Below are 23491 nucleotides of genomic sequence, written 5' to 3'. Positions count from 1 at the left end.
CGGCGAACGCAAAACTAGTAACCAGCACACAGCCACAACGCAGCTTGATCATCCATGAGACCACGAGGGTGCTTTGCCCATGTGTAATCCCTGACGTGAATGTATAGCAGGCTGAGGCACCAACCCCGGTGGTAAATTTATGTTTGGCATCGAGCCGATTGTGTAATCTTGTCGCATGCATAGTAAGAAATGAATAGTTTTGTTAGCACTCCAGGTGAATACAGAATGAATCATCCACCGACGTTGCAACTAGTACAAACTCGCGACGTGAATGCATTTTTATCTAAAGGAACAGTGTTCTGGCCTCTACACCCGCACGGCCGCACATGGGTGAATATAGCCGCTCGACGAGTACATAGCGGAACGGTAAATGAAAAACCCTTGCCTGATCTTACAAAGCATTCCTTCAGACTCCACTGGGCTCTGAAATCTGAGCTTTGGTATGGTTACATGAGTTCTGTACATGGTGGTCAAGGGGAAATGGTGAAAGAGAGGGAAATCTGTCGTCTCACTGCCTTCTTCCTTCTTGTGCATAAGCATTCTAGTGTCCACTTGCTCCGCTATGAGGATTACCTGGATAAACAATATCTTTCTGATCCATACTGGCACACTCATTTGACCTGCCGTAGGAGAATTATCCTAACATCAAAATTCCCGTAACCTAAAATTCCCTAACCAAAAGCAAATCAGCAACATGTCACATTAAATACCGGGTAAAGGGAATGGTTTGAAAACCTAATGACCCACCAAAGACCAAATTGAAGCATGGCGCTTTTAGATTCCAATTTGCAGGTTTTCATTCATGCAGAACTGCCCTTGGGGCGGTGGTTGATCACAAGGATACATGCTGCTCCACTACGTTTTTAACATGTGGAAATCGATTAGCCCATCGCCTGTAACCTGCACGGATACTCCAAGAAAAGGAAAATGTAGGATTTTTTATCTGTGCATATCAAATGGGCTTAATTTTTAGGTCAATAGATTAGCGTGTTTACCTGATACAATCATCTGCTTCTGGTTGAATTGCTCCCCATCATCGTCAGGGACATCCTGAAGGACATTACACCATATTATCAGCACATCCAGTGCAATGGAAAAGATTCATTATAGTGAACAATTGCCTGAAACGAAATAATCCCAATTATGAAATAAGGACTAATTACCTGCTGCAAACTTCTGACAATGAGCTCAGACAAACTCCCAAGGGTCTTGGTGTCAAAATCAGAGCAGCTCAACAGAAATTCTTCTGATGTCAAGTCTATCAGCATTGCGCATAAGCAGGATGCTGTCATGGTAACCGATGAGGCATTTGTGGTTCCTATATGCAATAAACATATAGTGACCGGTTCAGCATGTTAACAACACAAACACACAAAAAAAGAGCTTGAGATAATCTTTGCTGTCAATTACACAAAAAAAGAGCTTGAGATAATCTTTGCTGTCAGTTAGTATGTTAACAGGCGTCCAGTTCATTTGTGCCCAAAATCTCAGAAATATTGTACTATAGAAGACTCGCATGTCAACTACGATATCATTCCAGCACCACATACGGGGAAAGATGCCAGGTATCGAAAGTCATGACACAGGTCAAAACAGCCAGTGATCGAAGTGCATCAATTTCTTGATATAACATTCAATCTGTATGAGCCAACAAAGGAAATAATTTATGAAGTCTGCGGATGCATATCTTAGATGCTGACAAGAAGCAGTCATCCATCAAGACGGAGCCAGGGAGGGGATGGCAGGGGCCATGCCCCCCCCCCCCCCCCCCCCCAATGCTCAAAACTTGTCTATTATAGATCATTGGATTTGGATTGAAATTTGTCCAAATTTGTTTCGTTTGACCGTGATTTCTAAAGAACTTGTATGATATAGTTTGCCTGGCCCCCCTTTTGCGCCAATCCTGGCTCTGTCCCTGTCATCCATTATCATAATCCGAAAAATGTGTTCAAGATGTTTTTTTGAAGTTTTAACCTAAGCAATGAACTTGCAAGAACCAAATATTGAGAAATGACTATAGCAACTACCCACATAATGATATCACCAATGATGAACAAAGGTACACGTTTAAGCTAATAAACAGAAGTTGGAGCATACCAGCCCATGTAACAAGTGCTTTTAGGAGGCGAATGAAACAAGAATCCACTGGAATATTGACACTTTTCCTCTACAAAAATACCAACAGGTTATTAATTATTCTCATGGCATATGCAGAATTGAACTTTCAGAAAATGAAGTCATTTACATTAGACATGAAGTTTATGATGGTATCACATGCCAAAAACATGCTACCATTGTCGATTCCATCCTGCTCAGTCATTTTAACAAGGCAATCTATAACCTGCAGAGACAAACACAGGCAATCAGCTGCTCTCCATATCTCAGTAAAAAAAAAGAGTATTAACTATACTGAACAAGATGTCTCTATTAATCTTGATGAAGTTAATCACCATCTCATGTGGTCATCTCAATCAATAAACATAGCATCAAAATTCAAAATTAACTGGCTATCTATGAGCCTCTAGAATGGGAACACCATGACATTGCATAACATAATATGATTATATGGATCATTCTAATCACTATATATTGGCTGTGGAGATCTCTAATCCGTGTTCACCTTGAAATAGAGGCGACAGAAAGGCCCCTTTTACAGAATGATAGTAACATGCTGGCAAGAACAGAGAAAGCACCAACTTTGCAAGGAACATGCAAAACGAACTAGGATAAATAGGAAGGTAAAATTAATTTGAGGAATAAGTAGTAAAGGAAACAGCAATCAAGTTGAAAAGAAAATAATCCTACTTACTGCCTTATAGCCGCCAAATGATGCCAAAGTTCTACATCCATCAGCCTCCATTGTTATTTGAGATAGCATTGGAAGCATGAAGCAAATAGAATAGAAGGGGCTGTCGCAAGAATAGAACTTTATACCATCAGTATTTTGCATCATGAAAGAAGATATATACACACCTGCAGAGCACGAAATCAAGAAGTAACCTTGATTCATCTTGACCTTCTATAGAAAAGATAAATTCCAATAGATTTCTAGTTTTCTCCTTGCAGGCATATGGTGCCTCTGCCAGGTAACTGCAACAAAGTATAAATGTTACTTTGAATTGACAAAAAATATGTTGTACAGAAGCTTGATCTGGGCGCTTTGCTATTGAACACGCACTTGGTTAACAGTTTATGTACATTGTGTGTACAGAAAAATATGAAGTGGCCAAATTGTACACATTTGTTCAGAAGGATGAAAACTAACTTATTTAATAGGAAAACCAACTTTGTTGACAATGTTAAAACAAATATACAATTCATCATGACAAGCAGTACAAGCAGATGGAGGAACTAGTATTTATTTGAAGTCCTAACTAAAGGGCCCTTAAATTGCTAAGGAGCAATTATTTGTTAAAGAAGGGAAGATAAGGATCCATAAATTCTCCTAGAATAATAAGATGAGCAAGCAGCACACCTTCCTACTATTCTCGCAGCTGCCAAAAGATCATCACCTTTCCGTTGCCCATGTTCCTGTCACATTTTCATCTTCATCATGTATTATCTTATAAAATACTAACGGACATATGTGGTTGATAAGAATATGTACCTTTGCATCCTGCAGAAAGTCTAAAACTAAACTGATTGTCTCGTTTAATCCAGTGATGGCCTGCATTATGGTACTTTCACGGATAGTCTGACTTGGTGCACCTGCATGCAGTTCAAATCTCTTTTAAAAGGAGAATGGTTGGTAGGAGCACAGTTATCTTCGTAGGCTTTCTATGAGCCATTCCCATGACTACTGACTTCGATAGAAAGATAGCTAATGTAATGAATTAGGAAATATAAAGGAAATGGTAAGATTTCACCCCCAAAATCTTAGATGCCACCAACACCAAAAGTTAAAGCACTAGAAATTTGGCAATTTAGAAGCATAACTCAATTGCTCTAAATTGCAGGATATAACACTGACAGCTGATACCCATGAAAAATAATTGAAGCTCAGATTAGATGATGTAAGTAACTGAACTAATAACCATTTTGCTATTGCGTGTGTTAAACTAGCGTGCCTAGCAGGTCGAGTTTTTAGTGTGCCTAGCGTGCCAAAATATTTTGCACTTCAAGGAAATGCTTTCAATGTTCAGATTTCCTTAAAGAGTGCTGCATCAGGACATGTCTCTGTGCTGATGCATGTTTTGCAACTGCGAACACATACGTAGATGGAATGGCATTATCAAAGACTGGTGCTGCAGAAGTGGAGAAATTGTCATAGATGATTGCACCGACAAACAAAATACACAGGTTCTAATCCTGGTTTGGTGCCCAAGGAATAAAAAAAACATGAGGATGGAAACATACCTTCACTGCTACTGGCATTTGATATCATTTTGATTATTCGTTCTATTAATGAAAATAATATAGCGAGGTTTCTCTGTTTCTGACAGACGGCTTCATCTGTCTGAGAAGTTTTTAAAGACTCATACTTCAAATAAGCAAGCTCATTTAGAAGGACTGCCACTTCAATTCTTGCAGACTCTAGGACAAGCAATACAAATCTGCAGAAAAACACAAATGTTATGGAAAATTAAAGGCACATCCCACAGAATACAGGAATGTAAAACTTACTTGTCAACAGGCAACACATTCTGGGTATTTTGGATTTTACAATCTTCTGACAACCAATCCTCACCTAGTATGGACATCATGCACTCCGCCAAAAGAAGAGCATGCAGCTTTTCAGAGGATACTGAACAGCAACAAAACATTTAATACCATGAACATCTCGAAAGGGAAGAAGATAATAGCATGGTTATGTTTCAATCTTCTATCCTGAGTACGCTATACATTCCTCATGCAATGGTAGGTAGCCAGATAAACAGACGACATGCAATAATTCCAATACATCCTATGGGTAGGTAAGAATAAATCAAGCTATATAGTGCTGTTGGAACAAAGTGGCACATATAAGTATTACTGCTTTCATCCCTAAAGAATGCACATGATTATATTAATTATTAAACCTATAATGTTAAGGTTATCTATTTCATCAATCTGACCAAAGAATTACAGCTTTCACAATATTTTAGAAACAAAGTTTTACATCATTTATGAATATGAAGCCTGTACATACCAACACGATTTTGGAGGATGGCAGTGATTCCAACTCGAATGTGAGATTCCCAAATTGATGCCGGCATTGATCTCAAAAGATCATGAAGTGGCTTTAGCATTCCAACAACAAAACAAAGCATTAAGGAGTAACAATAAATCATTGGGAAGAACTTATCCAATATCATGCATAACAAAACAAGTCACATGCTTCAAATAAAACAAAAGGAGGGGAAAAGGGTAATCCTTACAGATTCCTTTTGGGACAGGAGGGTGGTAAGCATGTGCAGGGCATCAAATTTAACTGCAGTATGAAGAACAGCAAAAAGCCTGGCAAGGCAAGTCACCTGAATTGCATTGAAAGTGTAGACCAAATCATCAGATCAATTTATGAATGGTGAAATGAGAAATGCAGAAATGTTCACGTAAAATATTCTGGTATGTCAATCATACCATGCTTGCCATTCCTTGCAGTTTTTCCACACTCATGTTGTCGACTTTGAGTTTATGAACAAGTAATCGCATTAGATTAATGGCAAGTTCTATGCACTTTGAACCTACAAACAATATAATCAAGAAAACCGTATAAGAAATTAAGCATTCGAACTAGATTGAACACCAATCAACCAAACAAAATATTGTATCTTTTTTCACAGGTTGATGACCCCAAAAATTGCTATTCATGAACCCATGGCGCTGAGTGGTAAGTACTGGCAAGGACTGAATTGAATAGACAAAGACCACATTTCAAAAGCAGAATAACAAAATCACCCATCCAGATGCACAAATTTAAAACGTGGCAGCTGAGATCTGCATCTTTAGGATCAGTTCTAACACTCCTCAGTTTAGAGATGAAATTGGCAACAAGATACAGGCAACAAAATGTAATACCATCTGGTAAGCTTGAGATTTGAAGGAAGATCATGTCTATTACACCAGGCTCGCAAAACTTGTAAGCCCCGTCTTCAGAGGCTATTGCAATAAGTGACAGAAGTTCAAAGCATTCTTCAGTGATTGCGGGATCAGCCCTGCAGCACATGATTTAGCTACAGTCATGAGCAAATATGTACAGATAGCAAGCATCAAAATTAGTTTTCGGGAGCAAAACAGTTGGTACAGCTCTTAACAGATTCAAAACAGGATATCATCTGTATATCCAAACAGCGAGGATTGCAAAATAACTAAAAAAACATGTGTACTGATCCATTTTACACTAACATGTGTACGAAGTGCCAGAAGGTCACAGAGAGTAAATTTCTTACGATTTGGAGACAACCTCGGCGACTAGGGGCACAGTGGAGACGACCCCCTCGTCGGCCGCAACCTCCGGAACGCGCGCGAGCCCGGCGAGCACCGTCAGGGCGAGGCGCAGGTACGCCTCCCGCTCCTCCTCCTTCCCTCCCTCCACTTTCCCCAGCCCTGCGCCCACGAATCAAAACCCAGTGACCCAAAGCTCAGCAGTCCCCCGCAGGCTAACCAATACTTGTGGCGTATGGCTTATTTACCGGTGTTGAGGAGGCGCCGGAGGAAGCGGGGCCCGACGGCGTCGTAGACCTTCCGGACGGCGCCGGCGTCGCCCGCGCGGCAGACGTTGGCGGCGACGAGGAGGCCCGCCAGCTTCTGCTCGTCGCGCTCGCCGCGGAGGAGGCGCAGGCAGTCGTCGAGCGGCGGGGCGGACGCCGCCATCGGCGCGGCGGCGGCTGATGTCGGGGATGAATCCTGCAGGAGATTGGGAGCGCGAGAGGTGAGGGGAGTGGCGCGAGGAGGGAAGGGGAAAGGCTAGGGTTCGGGGAGAGAGGAGAGAGAGCGTACCATGGAATGGATGCGTGCGACGGGGCGCGCGAGCGAGGAGAGGGAGAGCGACGGCGCCGCGTCGGGAGTGGGGAGCGACTGAGCGAGCAAGCACTAGAAGCGCCGGAAGAGTTCGAGTTCGAACTGAACAAAGGCGTGGGGACGGTGCCGCGGTGGGGATGACTGGCATCAAAGTCGGCGGGGCTTTGCGAAAATTCGTGGGTTTCCGTCCCACGTGGCACCGGTTTGACTTTGGTCAAGACTCTGCAAGGAGTTTCGGAGTTGACAAAAGTCAAAATTCAATTTACGTCTGCAACTCTGTATTTCTGCAAGAGTGGGGGTGTTGACTGTTGATGGTGTGTTTGGTTTTATGCCACATATCCAAGCTAAATCTGCGGTCATGGAATTGGCAACTCGGATCACCAAAGTAAACTACAGTGGCCAAAAGAAGGCAACCAAGCCAAATTCTGACATCCAAGCCAACCAAATGGCGGTCAAAATTGATCAAAGTAGTCTAAATTTGGTTTGAATAGTTAGGGCACACCGAATACCCTCTTGGATCTCAAAGTAGTCCAGGATGTAAAGAAGATGTATTCCTGACGATCGTTTGGGACAAAATGTTCGTTGCAAAATTGGCCGGAACAATGACCAATCCAGTGCTTTGTAGATTCGAAGCAAAACCAGTGTGCTAACCCTGGCTAACCGGCAGCCGGCTACCTGCTTCATCAGTTTTCTGTTCTGAAAGATCTCATCAATTTCGTCATGATGAAATGATCCTTGCCAGACTTTGCTTGCACTCTTGTTGCTGGTCATTTTGGCTGCTACTTCCTTCGTCAGGGAATGTTCCTTTCCCATCATCCGAAACACCCATTAACCTTTTTTTTTCCGCATAGAGATACTAGTAGTAGAAGGCAGGCAGGATCGCAGGAAAGAAGGAATTAGCTAGTAAAGGTGCAGGTTGCGAACGGCAAATGCAGATGCTTCATGCTTGGCTCTAGTATTGCCCTGCTGTTATTTCATGACATCGACATGAGTCCTGATATTCCGCTATCGTTACAGTCTCAACTCTGAAGTCTCAAGGGCAGCAGAAAACCAACTCGTTTACAGAGGACAGACTGCTATAGTTCAGTTCAGTGGCTGTCTGTGTTGGTGGGCAGCTCCATCTCCAACCTGCATCCCCCTACGCGGCGACTTGCTAACAGAGTTGGGCGGCGGCGGCGGCATTGGCTGCACCATAGTCGTCATGCCGTTGGGGTTGGGCGAGGGAGGCTTCTTCACCGGCGTCCTCTGCCCCAGACGCCGTCTCGCAGCCACGGCGGCATGCAGGCGCCGCCCCTCCTGACGCTGCCGTACCCAGACTGCAGCACGCATATGCAGGCAGAGCCGTCAGAAAAAAAATATGAAGGAATCACGGGTCAAAAGCGGCTGCGGCTGCTCATGGCCTACCTGATGAGCCGGGACGGGACCCCGGAACCCAGAGCGAGAGCGCAGCGCATGAAGCCAGCAAGAGCAGCAGCAGGAGGAGGATGCTGGTCTTGCGATGCATCGTCGAGGCCGGTGGAGACGGAAGAATCGCTGGCTGGCTGCAGTGGAGACTGGAGAGTCCTGCGCTCAGCCAGGGTCACTCCTCAAGTAGCCGTGACCACTTGGCCATTTGCCGAGTGCTGAGCGCGCGCGGCGGCCGAGACGCGAGGCAAGCTGGTTTTTGGCTGCACTCTCGGATCCGGTTGACCTGCGCCCCGCGTGTCCGGCTGGCGCTGTCTTTTGGCCGTTTCGTCCCGGCTCGCGCTGCCCGGCCCCCGTGATGCATGCGACGACGATCTCCGCGGCGCGGCCAGACGGTGCTGTACCGGTGTACGTGGTGGCTCCCTAGCGAAACGGTGCGCGTCAGGACGATCACGATAGAGACCAGCCAGCAGCTGCAGAATACTGGACCAGGCAGGCCACAGGGTCTGCATTGTGTTGGGCCACACGCTGAGATTAGGCCGAGATGCACATTGGCCGCTTCAGCCACCAGCACCTAAATAAACAAAATTTCCCGAACAAATTCTTATTGCTGCCAACACATGAACCATACTGCTGGTGCTGGTCTACACGAATGGGAACGGGAATTTTCAACCATGCAACGGCGCCGTAATCTTGCATTCGGGCAAGGCGATTTGTTCGTTTGCTCATCGCTGTCCGAACGAAACGGTATCCCGGAGTTCTTCTTTCTCTAGGTGCCGTAGGAAACGGGAGAACAGCTAGCTCGCGACCTATCTGCCATTCTGCCCATGCATTTTACGAGTAATTGACGGTTTTTTATATAGTGATCCGTCATCATCAGCGAGGGATCCGCAGAGGTCAAAAATCCCACATCACATGCTGATTGCCGAGCCGGTAAGCGAGCCCAAGATCAGGCGGCCGCGACCTTGTAGCCTGTAGGTACCCCGCACGCAATGTTGCAGACGTAGAAAAAAAAAGAGGGATAAAAATCTTAGTGTACTTACCTACCCTTCATTACGAGCCAAGTAAGGTCGAGAAGAAGAAATGGGTGCGGTTTTTTCTTTTAGGATCGACGGGGGAGAGGATATCCTGCTCATCTTTTAATTCATTTTAAGAGGAAAAAATGGAGGAGCAAAATCATGGCAAGTCTAAAAAATGTTCAGCAGCATTGCAATTGCGGTGCTAATAGAAAAACCCTGGTACTGTGTTAAGCATTTATCCATATCCTGTAGATGAAATTCGTGTGTTTATTTGAACAATTGTTTGCTAGCTTCAGTCCTTTTTTGATCTCAAAAGGAACACTGCTGCATTTTTGGCTCCATGAACACTGGGCGCTGTTCAAAGCTGGATCTGTCAGTGTCGTCGACTGCCAAATTAGTGGCCACTACCAGACACTCGACACGAAGCATCCTCGGCGTCTCTGATGGGTAAAGCGTACCGACCCATTCCATAATCCCTGCATTTGTTTGCTTGCATTTGTTCTATTTAGTCCGGTACCTCATACCCATAATTAAAATTTGAATTAATTCCAGTATTAAGGGCACGATTAAGAGGTTGGTTATCCGGTCAATTTAGCTGTCAGTACTGTTGTGCCGTGGTCACTGTCTTTCGTTTAAAGAAATCTCCTCGTCAGACAAAATGGATGTTTGGATATCACTACAAGTACGTGTTTGATAAGTATGCATAATTTGGTGCTTGGTAGAGTAGACTTGAGAAGAAAAAAAGAAGTGGTACTTTTCAGTCTTTTGTGGTGTGCCTTTTTCCCAACTTTAGATGACTTCTTTATTCATCTTTAAAAATTGGATGCATCCCTTTCCTGCTCATCTCTGAAATGCTCATTTATGAGTTTATTTCATGGTTCAGCCAAGCAACTAATCGAATTTAATATGGAGGACATGACCCATTGTCCATCACTGAATTCTGCCGAGTCCAACGAAAGGACACTGTGCACATGACGGCAATTTCTCTGCAATTACCTAGGAGTAACCGATAAAAACCATGATTGAGACCAACTGCACCAGGGTTATTGTGCAGGCCCGGCCTGTCTGCCATGGCCTTGTGCCCCCATGTTGAAACGAAGATACTCTTTTTTGCAGCGTTGTCAAAATCCTAGAGCCAACCCCTGAGCAAAGGGACCAAATCATAGCACCACATGGCCTTTCAAAAAAGAAAATCATGCCATAGCACGACATGAACTGCGGCCAGGCCGTGCCAAAAGAAAAGAGGTGTGTTCTTGTTACAAGTACAGCAAATGATGAAAGGTTCTGCAGTGTTGGAGACCATCAAGATTCGTGCGCAAAAAATGAAACGAAGATGCTGCTGGGCTGCTCTGCTTGGACAGGACGGCGACATGGCCGGTCGGCCAACCAGCGATTCAGCATGCAGTCTGGTGCACTGAACTGACTTTTACTGGTCTTTATTAAAAGGCCGTAGCAACCTAACTGAATTATTTTTTTTATTGAAAAAAAATCTAACCGAATTATTCCGGTGCTTTGAATCGGGGAGAAGGAACAAAGCAAGCAAGCAAGGGGAAAAGTTTAGAGATCACCTGATGCTCATCTGGTCTGGGATAAACAAAGCAACGTTTGTTAAGCCCATGAATTCTATCCATCTTTGCTTGCACGCATGAAAGTATGAAACGGTGTGGCTACGATGTACCTGCCCCTAAGCAAGTGGATGCATGGGCGTGCATGATCCTCTTTCTGCTGTACGCAACATGTGTGCTTCCAAAAGTTAACGGTGATTTCTTCTTTCAGAAAAAAAAGTTAACAGTGATTGCATGTGGATAAAAAACAATATATGGCATACAGTTACACTGGATTTAATTACTAGGTGAAAACTAATACGCTAAGCATAAGAAAAATCGAGACCACATTGAAAATCAGTAGGAATAGAATAAGATTTTTTTTTCACCACTGCATACGATATGATAATTGTATGCAAAAGGAGAAAGCTTGCATTTTTCGCTCGATGCCATTTTTCTTGACCAGATCACGCGAAGGTCAATGGCTTGATGAGATGATAAACCACCAGAGCTCCATTGTCCACAAGGCAATTAATCTCCAACCAGCAGTCAGATAAATACAAGGTAATTTTCAAACCAAGCAAAAAATATAAAGGCGACGCGACCCCGCAGACACGGCACTTCCGAGCGATTTACTCGTCATTTCTCTCATCCATCCCCACCTGGGCATCCGCTCGCTCTCTCTCCCACTCGGAGAAGAGGAAAGGGGAAAAAAAAAACTCAAAAAGCGCGGAGCGAGATGGGCGCCGGGAGCAGCCGCGCCGACGCGCCGTCGCGCCGCCGGGCCCGGGCGCGCCTCGGCCTCGGCGGGTGCTTCGGAGCCGGATCATCCTCCACCACCGCGGGCGCTGCTCGTGACGGCGGGAGCTTCGCCGCGGACGCGCCTTCCTCATCCTCGCGCGCTAACGAGGTAGTTCCAGTACCGCGTCGCGTCGACGCCTGACTCCGGATGCCGGAGCGCGCGGTAGTTCCAGCACCGCTTAATCCGAGCCTTCGGCTACGGATTAGTCTCTGCTGAGGTGCGGATTCGCCGCGAGGAATCGATGATTCTGAGGTTCTGACCCCTTAGGTTGTGAGATTGGAGGGCGTGATTTTGTAGCTGTATGAAGGGCGATTCAGAAATTTGACCTGTTTTTGGAGTTCTTGAGCTATTATTACTTGCTCGAGTATATGATAAGTTTGGAGCAGTTGGCTAATGGACTGGAAAAAAAAAATCTGTGGTCCTTCGACCTTCATCACATATCTGCGGGTCGCGAGCATGAATAGTTGCCTCTGATCTTATCATGCGCCCTTTTATAACGCACATGAATGAAGAGTGAGTGTCTCCCATAGCATGTCTGGTGCACGTTAAACGGGCTGGGCCTCCACATGACAGTTTGAAGCAAATTTGTGAAATTTAGAACATTGTGTATGTGTTTAAGCGTTTGTTGTTTAATACTTTCTGTTAGTGATAGACTGCATTAAATCTCCATATATTGCTTTTATGCTGGTTTCTGATGTCAGGAAGGTGTTGTCTACAGGTACAATCTCGGCAATCAGGGCGAGCAGTGAATGCTCTGAATTTTCAGGCTTCTCTAGCTGCTAAGGATCTCCAGATCTCCGGTGAGTCAAATCCAAGACTGCATTCGTCTTCAAGCACCATAAGCCATCATCTCAGGTTCAATCACCTCAATTGTCATGAAAACAAAGAAGATGGCCTGGGGGCTGAAAATGCTGAAACAAGTGGCCTTGAAAGCTCATCCAGAAAAGCCGTCATGGTTAGGGGAAGTTTCAGTAATGAAGCTGTTGATGTTGACATAACATCGAGAGAAGGAATAAATTCTGTAGGATCAGAGCTGGGAAATGTTGCTAACACAATCCCCATTAATGAACTTGGTGGTTCGATTTCTGAATCTGATTTGCACCCCTCGTTGATAACATCTGGAAGGATCGTGTCTGACTTAGAAGGAGAGATAGCTCCCCAGGTTTCTTCATCCACAACTGTTATGACTAGTGAAAGATCTGATATATCTCAATCTAGCTTAACATCTATGTCGCCTAACTCCTCAACTGCATCATCCGTTACTGGAGAACCAACACCAGATTCAATCCCTACCAGAGCAGATGTTCCCATATTCAGTGGGCCACACGGTCAGACTGGTGGGAGTATATTACATGATGACATGATGAGCATTTTCTCAAATGATGGTCTAGGACGCTCTAGAGATTCAAGTGGCAGTGAAATAAGGAGGAGTCACAGAAGGGTTCTATGGGATACATTTTCCAGGCGTGGCTCTAGAGGTTATCCAGAATCTGATGTTGATGATCTGGGATTTTACAGCACATGGCTAGACATTGGTGATGACCTTTTTGGGGAGTTGGAGGAGTCAAGACATTTTCATCGCAGACGCCATGGTTCAATAAGAGTAAGCCAGTATTCAAGATCCCGGGTAATTGCTATGCCTTATGTTTTTGCTGTTACGTTTTTCGCAGATTCATTACATGATCACACCTTCTTAACTTGGCATTCTTCTTGTTACAGATTAGGGAGCATCGCCGTGCTGTTTTTGATAGTGGCAATGAACAAAGCACTGCAGCTTGTCCTTTGGGGATTCATCCAATTGGCCGATGCACCTGTGATTCTTTCTTGATTGCTGAAGAATCTAGTGCCCGAGCAAGTATATCAAGAATTGTCATGTTAACTGAGGCTTTATTTGAGGTTTGTCCTTCGTACACATTTGATTATTTATCAGCAGTCTAGTTTTGTATGATGATGGCATAATAAGTGACACGGTGGAGAATATAGAGCCAAAGTCTTGTCATTGTCTGTTGTGTTTACAATGTTATCTCATTTACAATTGTATTCTAACTAACAGCTTTCAGGCATGTCCGAAGCTGTACAGCAAATATAGAATGTTCTTAAAAGTAAAGTTGTACATGGGTTAGTTAAATTCAAAGCAGATTGTTGGCAATGTGTGAACTGTGAACTCCATTGCTATAATTGCATTTTCAGCACATTACCACTCTAGTATGTTAAGATGGCCTGCGCAATTCTTTTCAGGTGTTGGATGAAATTCACCGTCAACCTGCATCACTTTCACTTTCCATGGTCTCTGTTCAGGCTCCTGAATCTGTAGTTAATTCATTGCCATGTAAGAGCTACAAAAAGCTTGAGACACCCCAATGCAGTGATGACATGGAACAGTAAGCCTCCCATCATTCTAATCTCTTTCTTATTTTCCTAAGGCAAAAACCTTGCGTAATCTGTTCTTGGTATAATATTGAGAGTTGCTTCAGAAAGAAAATTGGCCCATATCCTTTTAACAGACATCAGTATTTTATTCCACAATTGAGATCAGGTAGGCATACAGATAGTTCATTCAGAATAAAACAGATAATAATGAGACAACGATGAGTGTTCCTGTTTATTCATACATGGAAGTTTGGCATCGTTGCAGCTTACAGTAGCTTATTAAGTGGTATTTGCTGTATAATACAGTTTCTCCTCAAGACATAGCTAAGCTAGAATTGAAAACTAGTATGTAAAGTTTTATTATTCAGTTGTTTTTATTACTAATTTACTATCACTATACGCTAGACAGTTTCATTTTTGCATATGCTGCCTGGATAAATGGTTTAAACAACACTGTGGTATCTGAAAGTTTAGATTCTTTTGGAGTCTGGACACTCCGAATTGTGTTTGACATCTAATGTTGGTTTTTACTGCCAAGCTCTTTCATATACCCTTGAAGGCTTGAACCTTTGGGCTAGAAAATCAATATGCCTTGCAAAGTTATGATATTTTGTTGTATTCTTTGTATGCAACAGTCGTGACCACCTTGTGTTGAGAGTAACGCCTGCTGGCTAGCCCTGTTTTTTTTGTTGTTCCTTTTCATTCTCACTGTTTTGGAGTTTCTGATCTTTAAACCTAACATATTGTTGTGTTTGTCTCATCAGGTGCCATATCTGCTTAACTGAATATGAGGACGGAGAGCAGATAAGAACTCTTCCGTGCAAACACGAGTTTCACCTGCAATGTGTTGACAAATGGCTGAAAGAAATACACAGGTATCCTTCCTTGTTCTGGTATGCACATCAATACCAGTACCACATTGAGGGAGCGGCTAACGTGTCCTTGCAACGTCCTTGTCTTTATCCTGCAGGGTGTGCCCGTTGTGCCGTGGAGACGTCTGCGAAGCTGCCTCCTGAAGTCCTTGGCGCTGCCATGCCTCCTGCCTCCGCCTCTCCATGGTGGAAACTGGTTCAGTTTCAGTCAGGCAACGGTGATCCTGTCACCTTAGACCGTTGACTCCGCAAGAGTCTCTCTGCTGAATAGAATGGCCAGATCCTGCGACAAATGAGGCGTTTCCTTGTCAGTCTTTAAGATACCGAGACTTGTATATAGCTTTTGTAGCCTCCCTGTGTATGACAACATGTACATATATGTAAATTCTAGATTCAATTTTATGCATCTCAACGCTGAAGCTTCACCGTCAGGTGCAGATGTTAGGTTCTGTCAAAGAACCTGGGCAACACTTCCCAGCATCCTTCACAGTATATACTCTCACTCACTCAGCTTAGGAGCTATGCAAAATGTGATATTAAATTGAAGTTTTGCTGGACGAGCTGCAAACGTGATCGAAGCTGAAATTTTAATAACACAGGTAAATTTGCTTTAAAACGTTTGAACTCTAGAACGGAAAGTGGATGAGGCTAGCTTGCTGAAGGTACCCCAGCCAACGAAGAACGATAAACAGTTTGCAGGTATAAAGCGCTAGGACCAAAGTAAAATTCGTTAGAATTGGCGGGGGCCGCGCGAACGCGTACCCCCTCTACCACAAATTATGACGTCCACTCTCCCACTTGGGGAGATGGTAGACCAGCGCACCCACCAAGTGCAATGTGGGCCACTGATCTAGGCCATGGGCCATCTTGATCGCCCATCGACCCCGTCCAGGTAAGTATGGAACAACGGTGGCCCAGGGCCTCGTTATGTAGGCAGCTCGGCCGCTCGCAGCTGGTTGGGGTGTCGAGGTGGGACTAAACCCCGCGCTGCTGGAGGGAAACCACGAGCCGTGCTGCCGTTGGATCCCGCACGGACGGTCCGGAGTATTGAACAACCCACCGGCAAAGGCAGCTGGTTCGCGTTGCTGAATTGGGCCGACAAGAGAGGCCACTAGATGGACCGGGCCTAGTAATCTTCTTCTTGTACCGTTTGCCGATTTGGGAACTCGGTTGATTTTGAAGTCCTTTTTTTTTAACTCTTGTATTTTTTTTACCGAATTGAACTTGATTTTTTTTCCAGGTGTAAATTGTTGTGGTCGAACTTGTTCGATGGCATCCCAAACTTTCACCTTGAACACGTGATTGGTTCAGCTGCTACATCCCATCGGCGTATCTTGTTTAGAATGGAGATCTTTTTAAACATGATGCGTCGGATTCATTGCTTTTTTAAAATCGGAGAGTGTAGGACCATGAAAGATGCGTCCATTTTTCCTTTTTTGATTGGGCACTGTGATTGGTGCTGGCCTAGGCAGCTCCTTTTGCATAGGTGAACTGCATGCACAATCCCTTACCACATAGCCGTGTGGCAGTCCCTGATGGGTGGTGGCTCGAGATGTGCAGATGCTCACAGCCATTGCTGCAGCAGAGAGCACGCTCTGAGCACCCTTGGCTTGATACCGCATGATGTCATGCCGGTGTGCGAGTCTTCCTGATGCCGTGCATTTCTCGTATCCGTGTGTTTCTTTTTTTTTCTCTCCTCCTCCCCCTTTTCACTCGCGTGCATGTTCCGTGTGGAGAAACTCCACCGTGGTGCTCTCTGACAATGGATGATGGATGCACCACGATACGAGTTGCTTCTTAGTGTTCTTGCAATTTTGGTGGTGTGGGAATGTCCAGAGATTGATGGATGGTGGGGTATGGGGTAAAGTTGGTGACAAAATTGTGGTATGTCACTCGCCACGTAAATGGAGCCGTCACTCAGTGCCCTCGATCGCAGCCGGAGATAGCTAATCCCAGTGCATTAGCATATCGTGCATATTATTGAGTCAATAGATTTTTAGATGTCATGGGCTCATGGCACGGAGTAAATGAAGAACGAGAGAGAAGTTGGCATGAAATATTGCTCACCAGAGGACTGAGATACTATATCGGAGGCTTGTCGAGCTTTGGAATCTACAGGTACGGAGATTTTCGCGAAGAATGGATGGCAGTTTGTAATAGGCTTTGCTTCTGGCCCTTGTTTACTTCCCAAGTTGGGAGGTACCAAATTGGCATTTTGCCATAAATGCGACACTGTAGCGTTTCGTTTGTATTTGTGAATTATTGTTCAAATATTGACTAATTAGGCTCAAAAGATTCGTCTCGCAAAGTACAACAAAACTGTGCAATTAGTTTTTGATTTCGTCTACATTTAGTACTCCATACATGTACCGCAAGTTTGATGTGATGGGGAATCTTCTTTTTGCATAGTGTCAAAGTTGGAAGTTTGGAGGGAAGTAAACAAGGGCCTGGTCCACCTTTTGTTTTCGCATGGAACAAATATGCAACTTTCTTGCTGGATGTATACTGCGATGTAGAGGCCGGAATAATTACTATTCCTTTATGAAAAAATATCGGGATAGTTATATCTTCTATATAGTTTTATGTATACAGCAACTTCGGAGAGTGTGGCCTGATACAAAGTAATATGATTGGTCTAGCAAATGTAGTCTTCTGAAGAGGTAAAAGACATGTTATAAAGTGGTCAGATTAGGCCGTGCTATACGGTACATTGTACAACTGCAGCACTTACTGTACATTTCATCGTACAATAAGAGCACAAGAGCATGGAGAGAACCGCAGAGAGATGGACTTGGATTGGTAGTAATTACGGCTTTGAATTTTTAGGCTGCAACGCGATTCGTCATGCTGTACCACCACCTTCCGCTACCGGACGTGGACTAGCTTAGCTAAGCAGCTAAGCAAGGAGGAGGACCTGCGAGCTAACACACACACAACCCCCTACGTGGACAGTACCTGCTGCAAGTCAGAACGCCCGCACCTCTGGCCTGGCCGCGGGTGTGGCACTGCCACGCGCATGGCGGCGAGGGGAGCCGGCCTTGCTCCGTGCCTCCGTCGTCCCGCCGAGAAGGCTTGGCGGCCGGCTGGCCAGCGGGCAGGCCGGTCAGCTCAGCTCAGCTGGGGGAGGAGGGGGCGAGGTGGACTTGGGCGCGGCAGACGGGGCAGCGCGAGGCGGCGCGGACCCAGGGCACGGCGCAGGACCAGTGGAAGCGGTGCGCGCAGGGCAGGTGCGCCACCACGTCCCCAGCACGGAGCTCCTCCAGGCACACCGCGCACTCCCACGGCGCCTCCGCCTCCGACGACGGCGTACTGCACCTTCCCAGCCGCCTCCAGCTGAACCGACGGCGCCGGGCCGCCGCGCCTCCACCGCTCGCCGGCTTCGAGAACGAGAACACCTCCCGCTGCAGCTCGCGCGGCGTCGCGCCTGGCTCTGCCGCCGTGGCCGAGTGCTGGAGATTGTTGCTGCTGGCGTCCGTGCTCGTTGCGTGTGGTGGCTTCGCTGCCGTCAGAGGTCGCACGGTGCCCGTGCTCATCTGATGCCTTCAGCAAGTTGCAGGTATCAGAGTTAGTTCATCGGGTTCAGACAAACTGAACGATGATGGGACCAGAACCAGAGCACTGAAATTATCAGCTCTGAAACAGAAACCTAGTAGATGGATGCTCTGCATCTGAAACGGTACATGTCTAGGCATGGAACGAGATTCCCATACAAAGGTATCCTGGCACAGTGCTGCGAAAAGGAAATAAGGAGTACCACCCATGATTGGATTTTATCGATCTATCTTTTACGTGTTTCCTAAAAATTGAACACTAGGAAATCATCATTGCTATAACTGAACCCAGGATGGCAGGATGAATGAAGCAGGGGCCTATGGATTCTGATTCTGAACCTCAGCTACAGACTAGAAGTGGAAATGCTGTGGCTCTGAAGAACATTACGGCTAGGGAGCATTACACACCTCTTGACCGCAGATTCTCTCTGGCCCCTGAGCTTCTGGTCCAGCCTCTCCTTCGCCTCCCGGGCGTTGCTGTCCAGCGCCCACGCGCGCGCCATCATCATCTCCTTGCACACGCCGCTCCTCTCCTGCAACCAAAACGCACGCAGCAAACTAATTAATCAGAACTGGTACTTCAGAATAATGCATGCATGAACAAGATCAAAGCAGTCATGGAACTGACAGATAGAGAACTGAATGGAAATGAGAGAGACCTTGGAAGAAGCCACCGCCGAGGAGCCAAGGTGGGTGCGGCCATGGCCGCCGGCGTAGAGGCAGAAGGACGGCCGCCGCGTCCCGCACGGCGCCTCCGCCGCGCCGGACGACGACCCGCCCTGCCGGAGCCGACGCCGCCGCGCGCACTCCACGCCGGGGAGCATCCCGGCCATGAGGACCATCCGCCGGCGTGTCAAACAAAACACCAAGTGGCCGTGCCTTACGTGACAGAGCAGCGATGACAACAACACACCACCGGCAACCTGCCCGCCTAGCAACACTAGCTACGACCTAGCCTTTTCTGATTGTGGTGCACGCACTACTCGACCCTGCGATGCAAAAGAGGATGGAGCTACAAGGGATTGGTGTGTGTGGAAGCCATCCATCCGGAGCAGGAGGAAGAAGAAGACGAGGAGGAACCCAGCCATCGCCATCTCCTGCCACCAATCATCTCGTTTGGGCAGGTTTCTATGTATAGGGAGGATGAGAACTAGGAAGCTGGAGGAGGAGAGCTCATGCTGATGGCGTGCCAAATGCCAATGGCCGCCCAACTACCTATCTCTCCACCTCCATGTGCTAAGTAGAGATGACGGGTGTGTGGAGCCTGACAAGGAATTCCTAGCGACACTTGTTTGGACACTTCTGAGCACAACGATTAATCGGACACGATAAACGTTTTTTTTTTTTGGTTTTGAAAGGAGGAGGGATAATTTGGCTGGCTACCGTACTTTGAACCAAGGTAAACGTGACAAATAGAATATCCCCCCCGGCACAAATTTAGCCAGCCTATTTTGGACATGGCTGATGACTTGCTATCTTTTTTTTTGTTGGGTGTGCTTCCAAGATTGTGAGGCTAACAGGCAGTGCTTTATTCTTGGCGTGCAGATTTTATTTGCCAAGGACGGCTAGGAAGGAACTATCTTATACTAATTCTTAATAGGCGAACTAGACTGAATGAAGCTCATAAGCACACACATGACAATCACGTTCTCAGTTCCCCATGCCCATTTCAGATCAAAGGGTACAATAATGATCAGTTGATCACCGTACGCCGCCGCCACAACCACACCTTCACGTACGGCTTCACTCACTGGTCACTGCAATAACATCTGTATAGTACAACAGCCCGCGAAGAAGCAAGCAGATACGTCTTGTACAGAGGAAAAAAAGCCATTTCCGATCGTCCTCGTCCCACATCCTTGTGGTTCCTCACATGAGAGACGCTCTTCCTGTTGGGTTGCCATGGCGGACAGGGTTGGGGAGTGAGTGGAGCTTGCATTGGCGAGGCCTTTTTTGTTTCAACAAACATTATCTGCGGTGCCCGCGCACCAAGTAAAGCCTTAGCTTAGCTGCAGTCCGCTGCTGTTGCCGCCTCGTCAGCGGGTGTGGTGAGCGTACGCGTCACGCACCAGCAGGGACAGAGCACCAGTTGGACCTCCACTTCTCCTTGAAAAATAGACAACGATAATCTGAACACTCCTTTTAACTCTATCATGCATGGACTCAAAAAGTTTAACCAATCACACGTATTGCTTAGACGTGCTTATCTGGTAATCCGCCACACAAACAGAAGCCATGAAATAATCTGAATGGTGTGACTGATCGGCCACACACGGATCCAGGAGCGAGAGGCGGAGAGGGCGATCGCGACGTGGCGGAAGAGGGAGGAACACGGCGCCTCACCGTATTGCTCCTTTCAGTCTCGCCACCGCGATGCGCGATGGCGATCTGCCATCACTGCTTATCTGAATGAGACTGCAATCGCCAAATGCAGTCTAGATTGCCACTCGATTGTCGATTGTTTCTTCCAAATTAAGAGCAGGAAAGTCTGGCCAGATGCCCAATGCTGCTCAAGAACGGATCAACTGTTTCTGCACGAGTCCATGTCTGTCGTCAGAGAATGGATCAACAGAGACTAAAAAAAGCGAATCTCCATAGCCAACGGTTTAATGATGGATCAGCTGTCCTGAGCCTGAATAAAGATATGGTCAGTGTTGAGTGTTCCAGATACCTAAATGCCTTTTGCTTGGCTGGGCACTCTGAGTCCATTTCTGCTTCTGCACGAGTTGTCAAGACGTCGTCATGAACAAGATGGAGAATCCTGAGGATGTGGATTCCACTACCACCTTGGATGTAAAGGCAATCACGCCATATTCGTAGCTGCGTGGACAGGAACATTTCCACTGCAGCTGGATGGCGATTCACTTCTAACAAAATTCCAACAACCTCTTATTCAGTATTCACCCTTTTCCTTTCTGAAGCAAATTATCTGTCGGTACACCAATTTCATGTCCCTGTGGTGCTCCCAGAGGAAACTCGACTAGAATTTGAAAAATTCACATCAATCCAGATTCCAACTAGATTTCCGACTCACCTGGGACAGTTGTTGTCATAAGAATTGTTCGTTTCAAAGAAGCTGGCCAAAAAGACACGCAGGCTGTAAGGATCAGTCCAGACTGTCACCGCATGGTAGGTGATTTATCTAGAAGATGGTAACACGAGGTTGAATTAATCCAGGCAATCACCACTTCACCACCACTGCTCATCTTGACATGGATGCAGGAATACTGGCAGGCGAGGGTCGAAGATGTTCGCCCTCGCCATGTGCTTGTTCTGCTGCTGATATTGCAAGTTGCATGATCTCTTCGTGCTTGGTGGGGTCTGGGACAAATTGAAGGACCACAGAATTAGCAAAACTGAATTCTGTCAAGAAGACGTGCATGTGAAGAAGGGAAATAAGGCCAAAGACTCCCAGTCCCAGTATCTAAACCAGACGAAAAACATGTATTCGATGCCAAGTGTGCATATGTGTAATGTGTTCTGTAGTGTCATGAATCCATACTTTGCCTTGCTGTCTCCCCTTTGTATTCAGTACTATGCAGCTCAGGCAATGAAATAGCAACTAGACACAATATAACAAAATAACCCAATGCTTTACATACATGTGCCCTTGGTTTCTTCAGAACTTTAAATCTTCATGGCACCAAACAGAACCAAAGAAGAACAGTATAAACAGTTAAAATAGGCACGGTAGGAGTAAACCAGTAGCCAAGTAAAGTTGAAGGACTTACATTGCATCCACCTCCTTTAACATACACGGGACCATGGCATTCACTTCTGCAAATCTGAAAAGGTCTAGGACCAAATTATAAGATAAAATTTGATATAAGAGCAACTGTGATTATATAAGGGAGAGATATGCTGCCTAATAGAGGTCCATTATCAACTTTTGTTAACTATTTGTTCTCTAAGGCCTGAGCCTGACCCAGCCAGCCCAAGCTGTGTCGAGCCCACTTACTTCAAACCTATACCAGCTTATCTTCATGAAAATCTGAATCCACACCATCCAAACAACATTTGGCTGGGCTGGTTTGACCCAGTTGGATATTCAAGAGCACTCTAGGCATGAGAGCCTAGAAAATATGGGTTTTATGGCCCATCCCAGCATTTGTTTCATGTAACTGCAACAGGTAAAAGGGTATAAGGTTAGCCACAGATAACACCATTATGAATTTTGCCATGGTCTCCAAATCATAACTTTGGTAACTGATGTAAGTATTGTCCTTTTTGACTATTATCAAAGTAATTTTCGAGACAAACATATTACTATCACTATATGGTGGATCTCAACATTGACTAAGATATGTTGATCAAACTACAATGAAGCCTGCACAGATCCTAAAACAACACTCACTTTTGAATGAAGGGAGTCAATCTGATTATTTACTGAACAAATGAACTGTGTGGACAACAAGTTCATCATAATTTCATTGTGGCCTCACGTTTTATGAACTTCCGATTATGTGTTTCATGAACTCTACCTATGAACCTATAGTAAATAACAGCGGATGATATATAATACCTAAGTAATATTTTTTTAGTCAGCAACTGAATACTCCTCACTGTATGTGGATCAGCGGATGCTAATTACGCTTAACAAGCACCATTAGGTACAGTGTAACAAACTGCTACACAAGGAAAAAATCCTTTAAAAAATCCTAGCTGAAAATGTTAGGTATCAAAGATAAGAGTAGAAGAATTCATATGAAATACAAGAATCAGAATAAAGGATCACACATTAACTGTAAGAAACTGAAGAATACATAAAGGAGCATATGACCAAATAAAATCATATGGAAAAAATAGAATTCAGGAAATGCTAGCAAAAGTACAAAACATATAAATAGAGATTAATATGACTTGAGCATCAAAGATGATATGACAGCAAAAGTAAAGTCATTGATTAGCATTCTCTAATTATAATTGAACATTAAAGATGCGTACAGATATCTTCAAGGCAAACATGATCTGCTAGCTTCTTAGCAACAAA

At 45.3% G+C, this 23491-nt stretch overlaps 3 protein-coding genes across 11 annotated transcripts; 1 reads left to right on the top strand and 2 right to left on the bottom strand.

Annotated features, from left to right (window-relative positions):
- Nucleotides 1–182: 182 nt before the first annotated feature.
- Nucleotides 183–7078, bottom strand: LOC101757480. 9 transcript variants are annotated; one of them, XR_002678976.1, is made up of 19 exons: nucleotides 6919–7078; nucleotides 6612–6825; nucleotides 6369–6525; nucleotides 5998–6134; nucleotides 5560–5663; nucleotides 5358–5453; nucleotides 5129–5219; nucleotides 4624–4744; nucleotides 4357–4553; nucleotides 3608–3708; nucleotides 3476–3531; nucleotides 3001–3090; nucleotides 2810–2909; nucleotides 2246–2341; nucleotides 2098–2167; nucleotides 1164–1318; nucleotides 996–1050; nucleotides 748–911; nucleotides 183–671 (listed from the first exon to the last, which is right to left on the bottom strand). XR_002678976.1 is itself a non-coding variant. In XM_022829539.1 (18 exons), the coding sequence occupies exons 1-18, from the start codon at nucleotides 6919–6921 to the stop codon at nucleotides 856–858; spliced, it is 1899 nt and encodes a 632-aa protein (XP_022685274.1). In that variant the 5' UTR covers nucleotides 6922–7078; the 3' UTR covers nucleotides 183–855. The 9 variants fall into 9 exon arrangements, 2 of the variants coding, with proteins under 2 accessions (XP_022685274.1, XP_004954240.1); XR_002678977.1 differs by having other exon boundaries at nucleotides 183–661; XR_002678978.1 differs by having other exon boundaries at nucleotides 183–620.
- A 4451-nt stretch (nucleotides 7079–11529) lies between these two features.
- LOC101756804 lies at nucleotides 11530–15420 on the top strand. The gene is made up of 6 exons (XM_004954182.2): nucleotides 11530–11816; nucleotides 12427–13335; nucleotides 13428–13604; nucleotides 13947–14089; nucleotides 14843–14953; nucleotides 15049–15420. Exons 1-6 carry the CDS (start codon nucleotides 11646–11648, stop codon nucleotides 15092–15094), a joined length of 1557 nt encoding a protein of 518 aa, XP_004954239.1. The 5' UTR covers nucleotides 11530–11645; the 3' UTR covers nucleotides 15095–15420.
- A 2072-nt stretch (nucleotides 15421–17492) lies between these two features.
- LOC101756397 (E3 ubiquitin-protein ligase RNF6) lies at nucleotides 17493–19844 on the bottom strand. Its single transcript, XM_004954180.4, has 3 exons — nucleotides 19161–19844; nucleotides 18910–19034; nucleotides 17493–18490 (listed from the first exon to the last, which is right to left on the bottom strand). The coding sequence occupies exons 1-3, from the start codon at nucleotides 19341–19343 to the stop codon at nucleotides 18064–18066; spliced, it is 735 nt and encodes a 244-aa protein (XP_004954237.1). The 5' UTR covers nucleotides 19344–19844; the 3' UTR covers nucleotides 17493–18063.
- Nucleotides 19845–23491: the final 3647 nt, after the last annotated feature.

Source organism: Setaria italica, chromosome I (assembly GCF_000263155.2).
Source record: "Setaria italica strain Yugu1 chromosome I, Setaria_italica_v2.0, whole genome shotgun sequence".
In the NCBI taxonomy this organism is placed as follows: Eukaryota; Viridiplantae; Streptophyta; class Magnoliopsida; order Poales; family Poaceae; genus Setaria; species Setaria italica.
This window is presented reverse-complemented; position numbering and strand designations above follow the sequence as displayed.

Coding starts and splice junctions, on each gene's coding strand:
- LOC101756804 (XM_004954182.2), top strand. CDS start 11,646: ATGGGCGCCGGGAGCAGCCGCGCCGACGCGCCGTCGCGCCGCCGGGCC. Junction 13,336..13,427: donor GCCAGTATTCAAGATCCCGG/GTAATTGCTATG, acceptor TTCTTGTTACAG/ATTAGGGAGCATCGCCGTGC. Junction 14,090..14,842: donor TGCAGTGATGACATGGAACA/GTAAGCCTCCCA, acceptor TTGTCTCATCAG/GTGCCATATCTGCTTAACTG.
- LOC101757480 (XM_004954183.2), bottom strand. Junction 4,745..5,128: donor CATCCTCCAAAATCGTGTTG/GTATGTACAGGC, acceptor GTTGCTGTTCAG/TATCCTCTGAAAAGCTGCAT. Junction 1,051..1,163: donor TTGTCAGAAGTTTGCAGCAG/GTAATTAGTCCT, acceptor AATGTCCTTCAG/GATGTCCCTGACGATGATGG.
- LOC101756397 (XM_004954180.4), bottom strand. CDS start 19,343: ATGGTCCTCATGGCCGGGATGCTCCCCGGCGTGGAGTGCGCGCGGCGG. Junction 19,035..19,160: donor CGGCGGTGGCTTCTTCCAAG/GTCTCTCTCATT, acceptor TTTTGGTTGCAG/GAGAGGAGCGGCGTGTGCAA. Junction 18,491..18,909: donor AGAGAATCTGCGGTCAAGAG/GTGTGTAATGCT, acceptor AACTTGCTGAAG/GCATCAGATGAGCACGGGCA.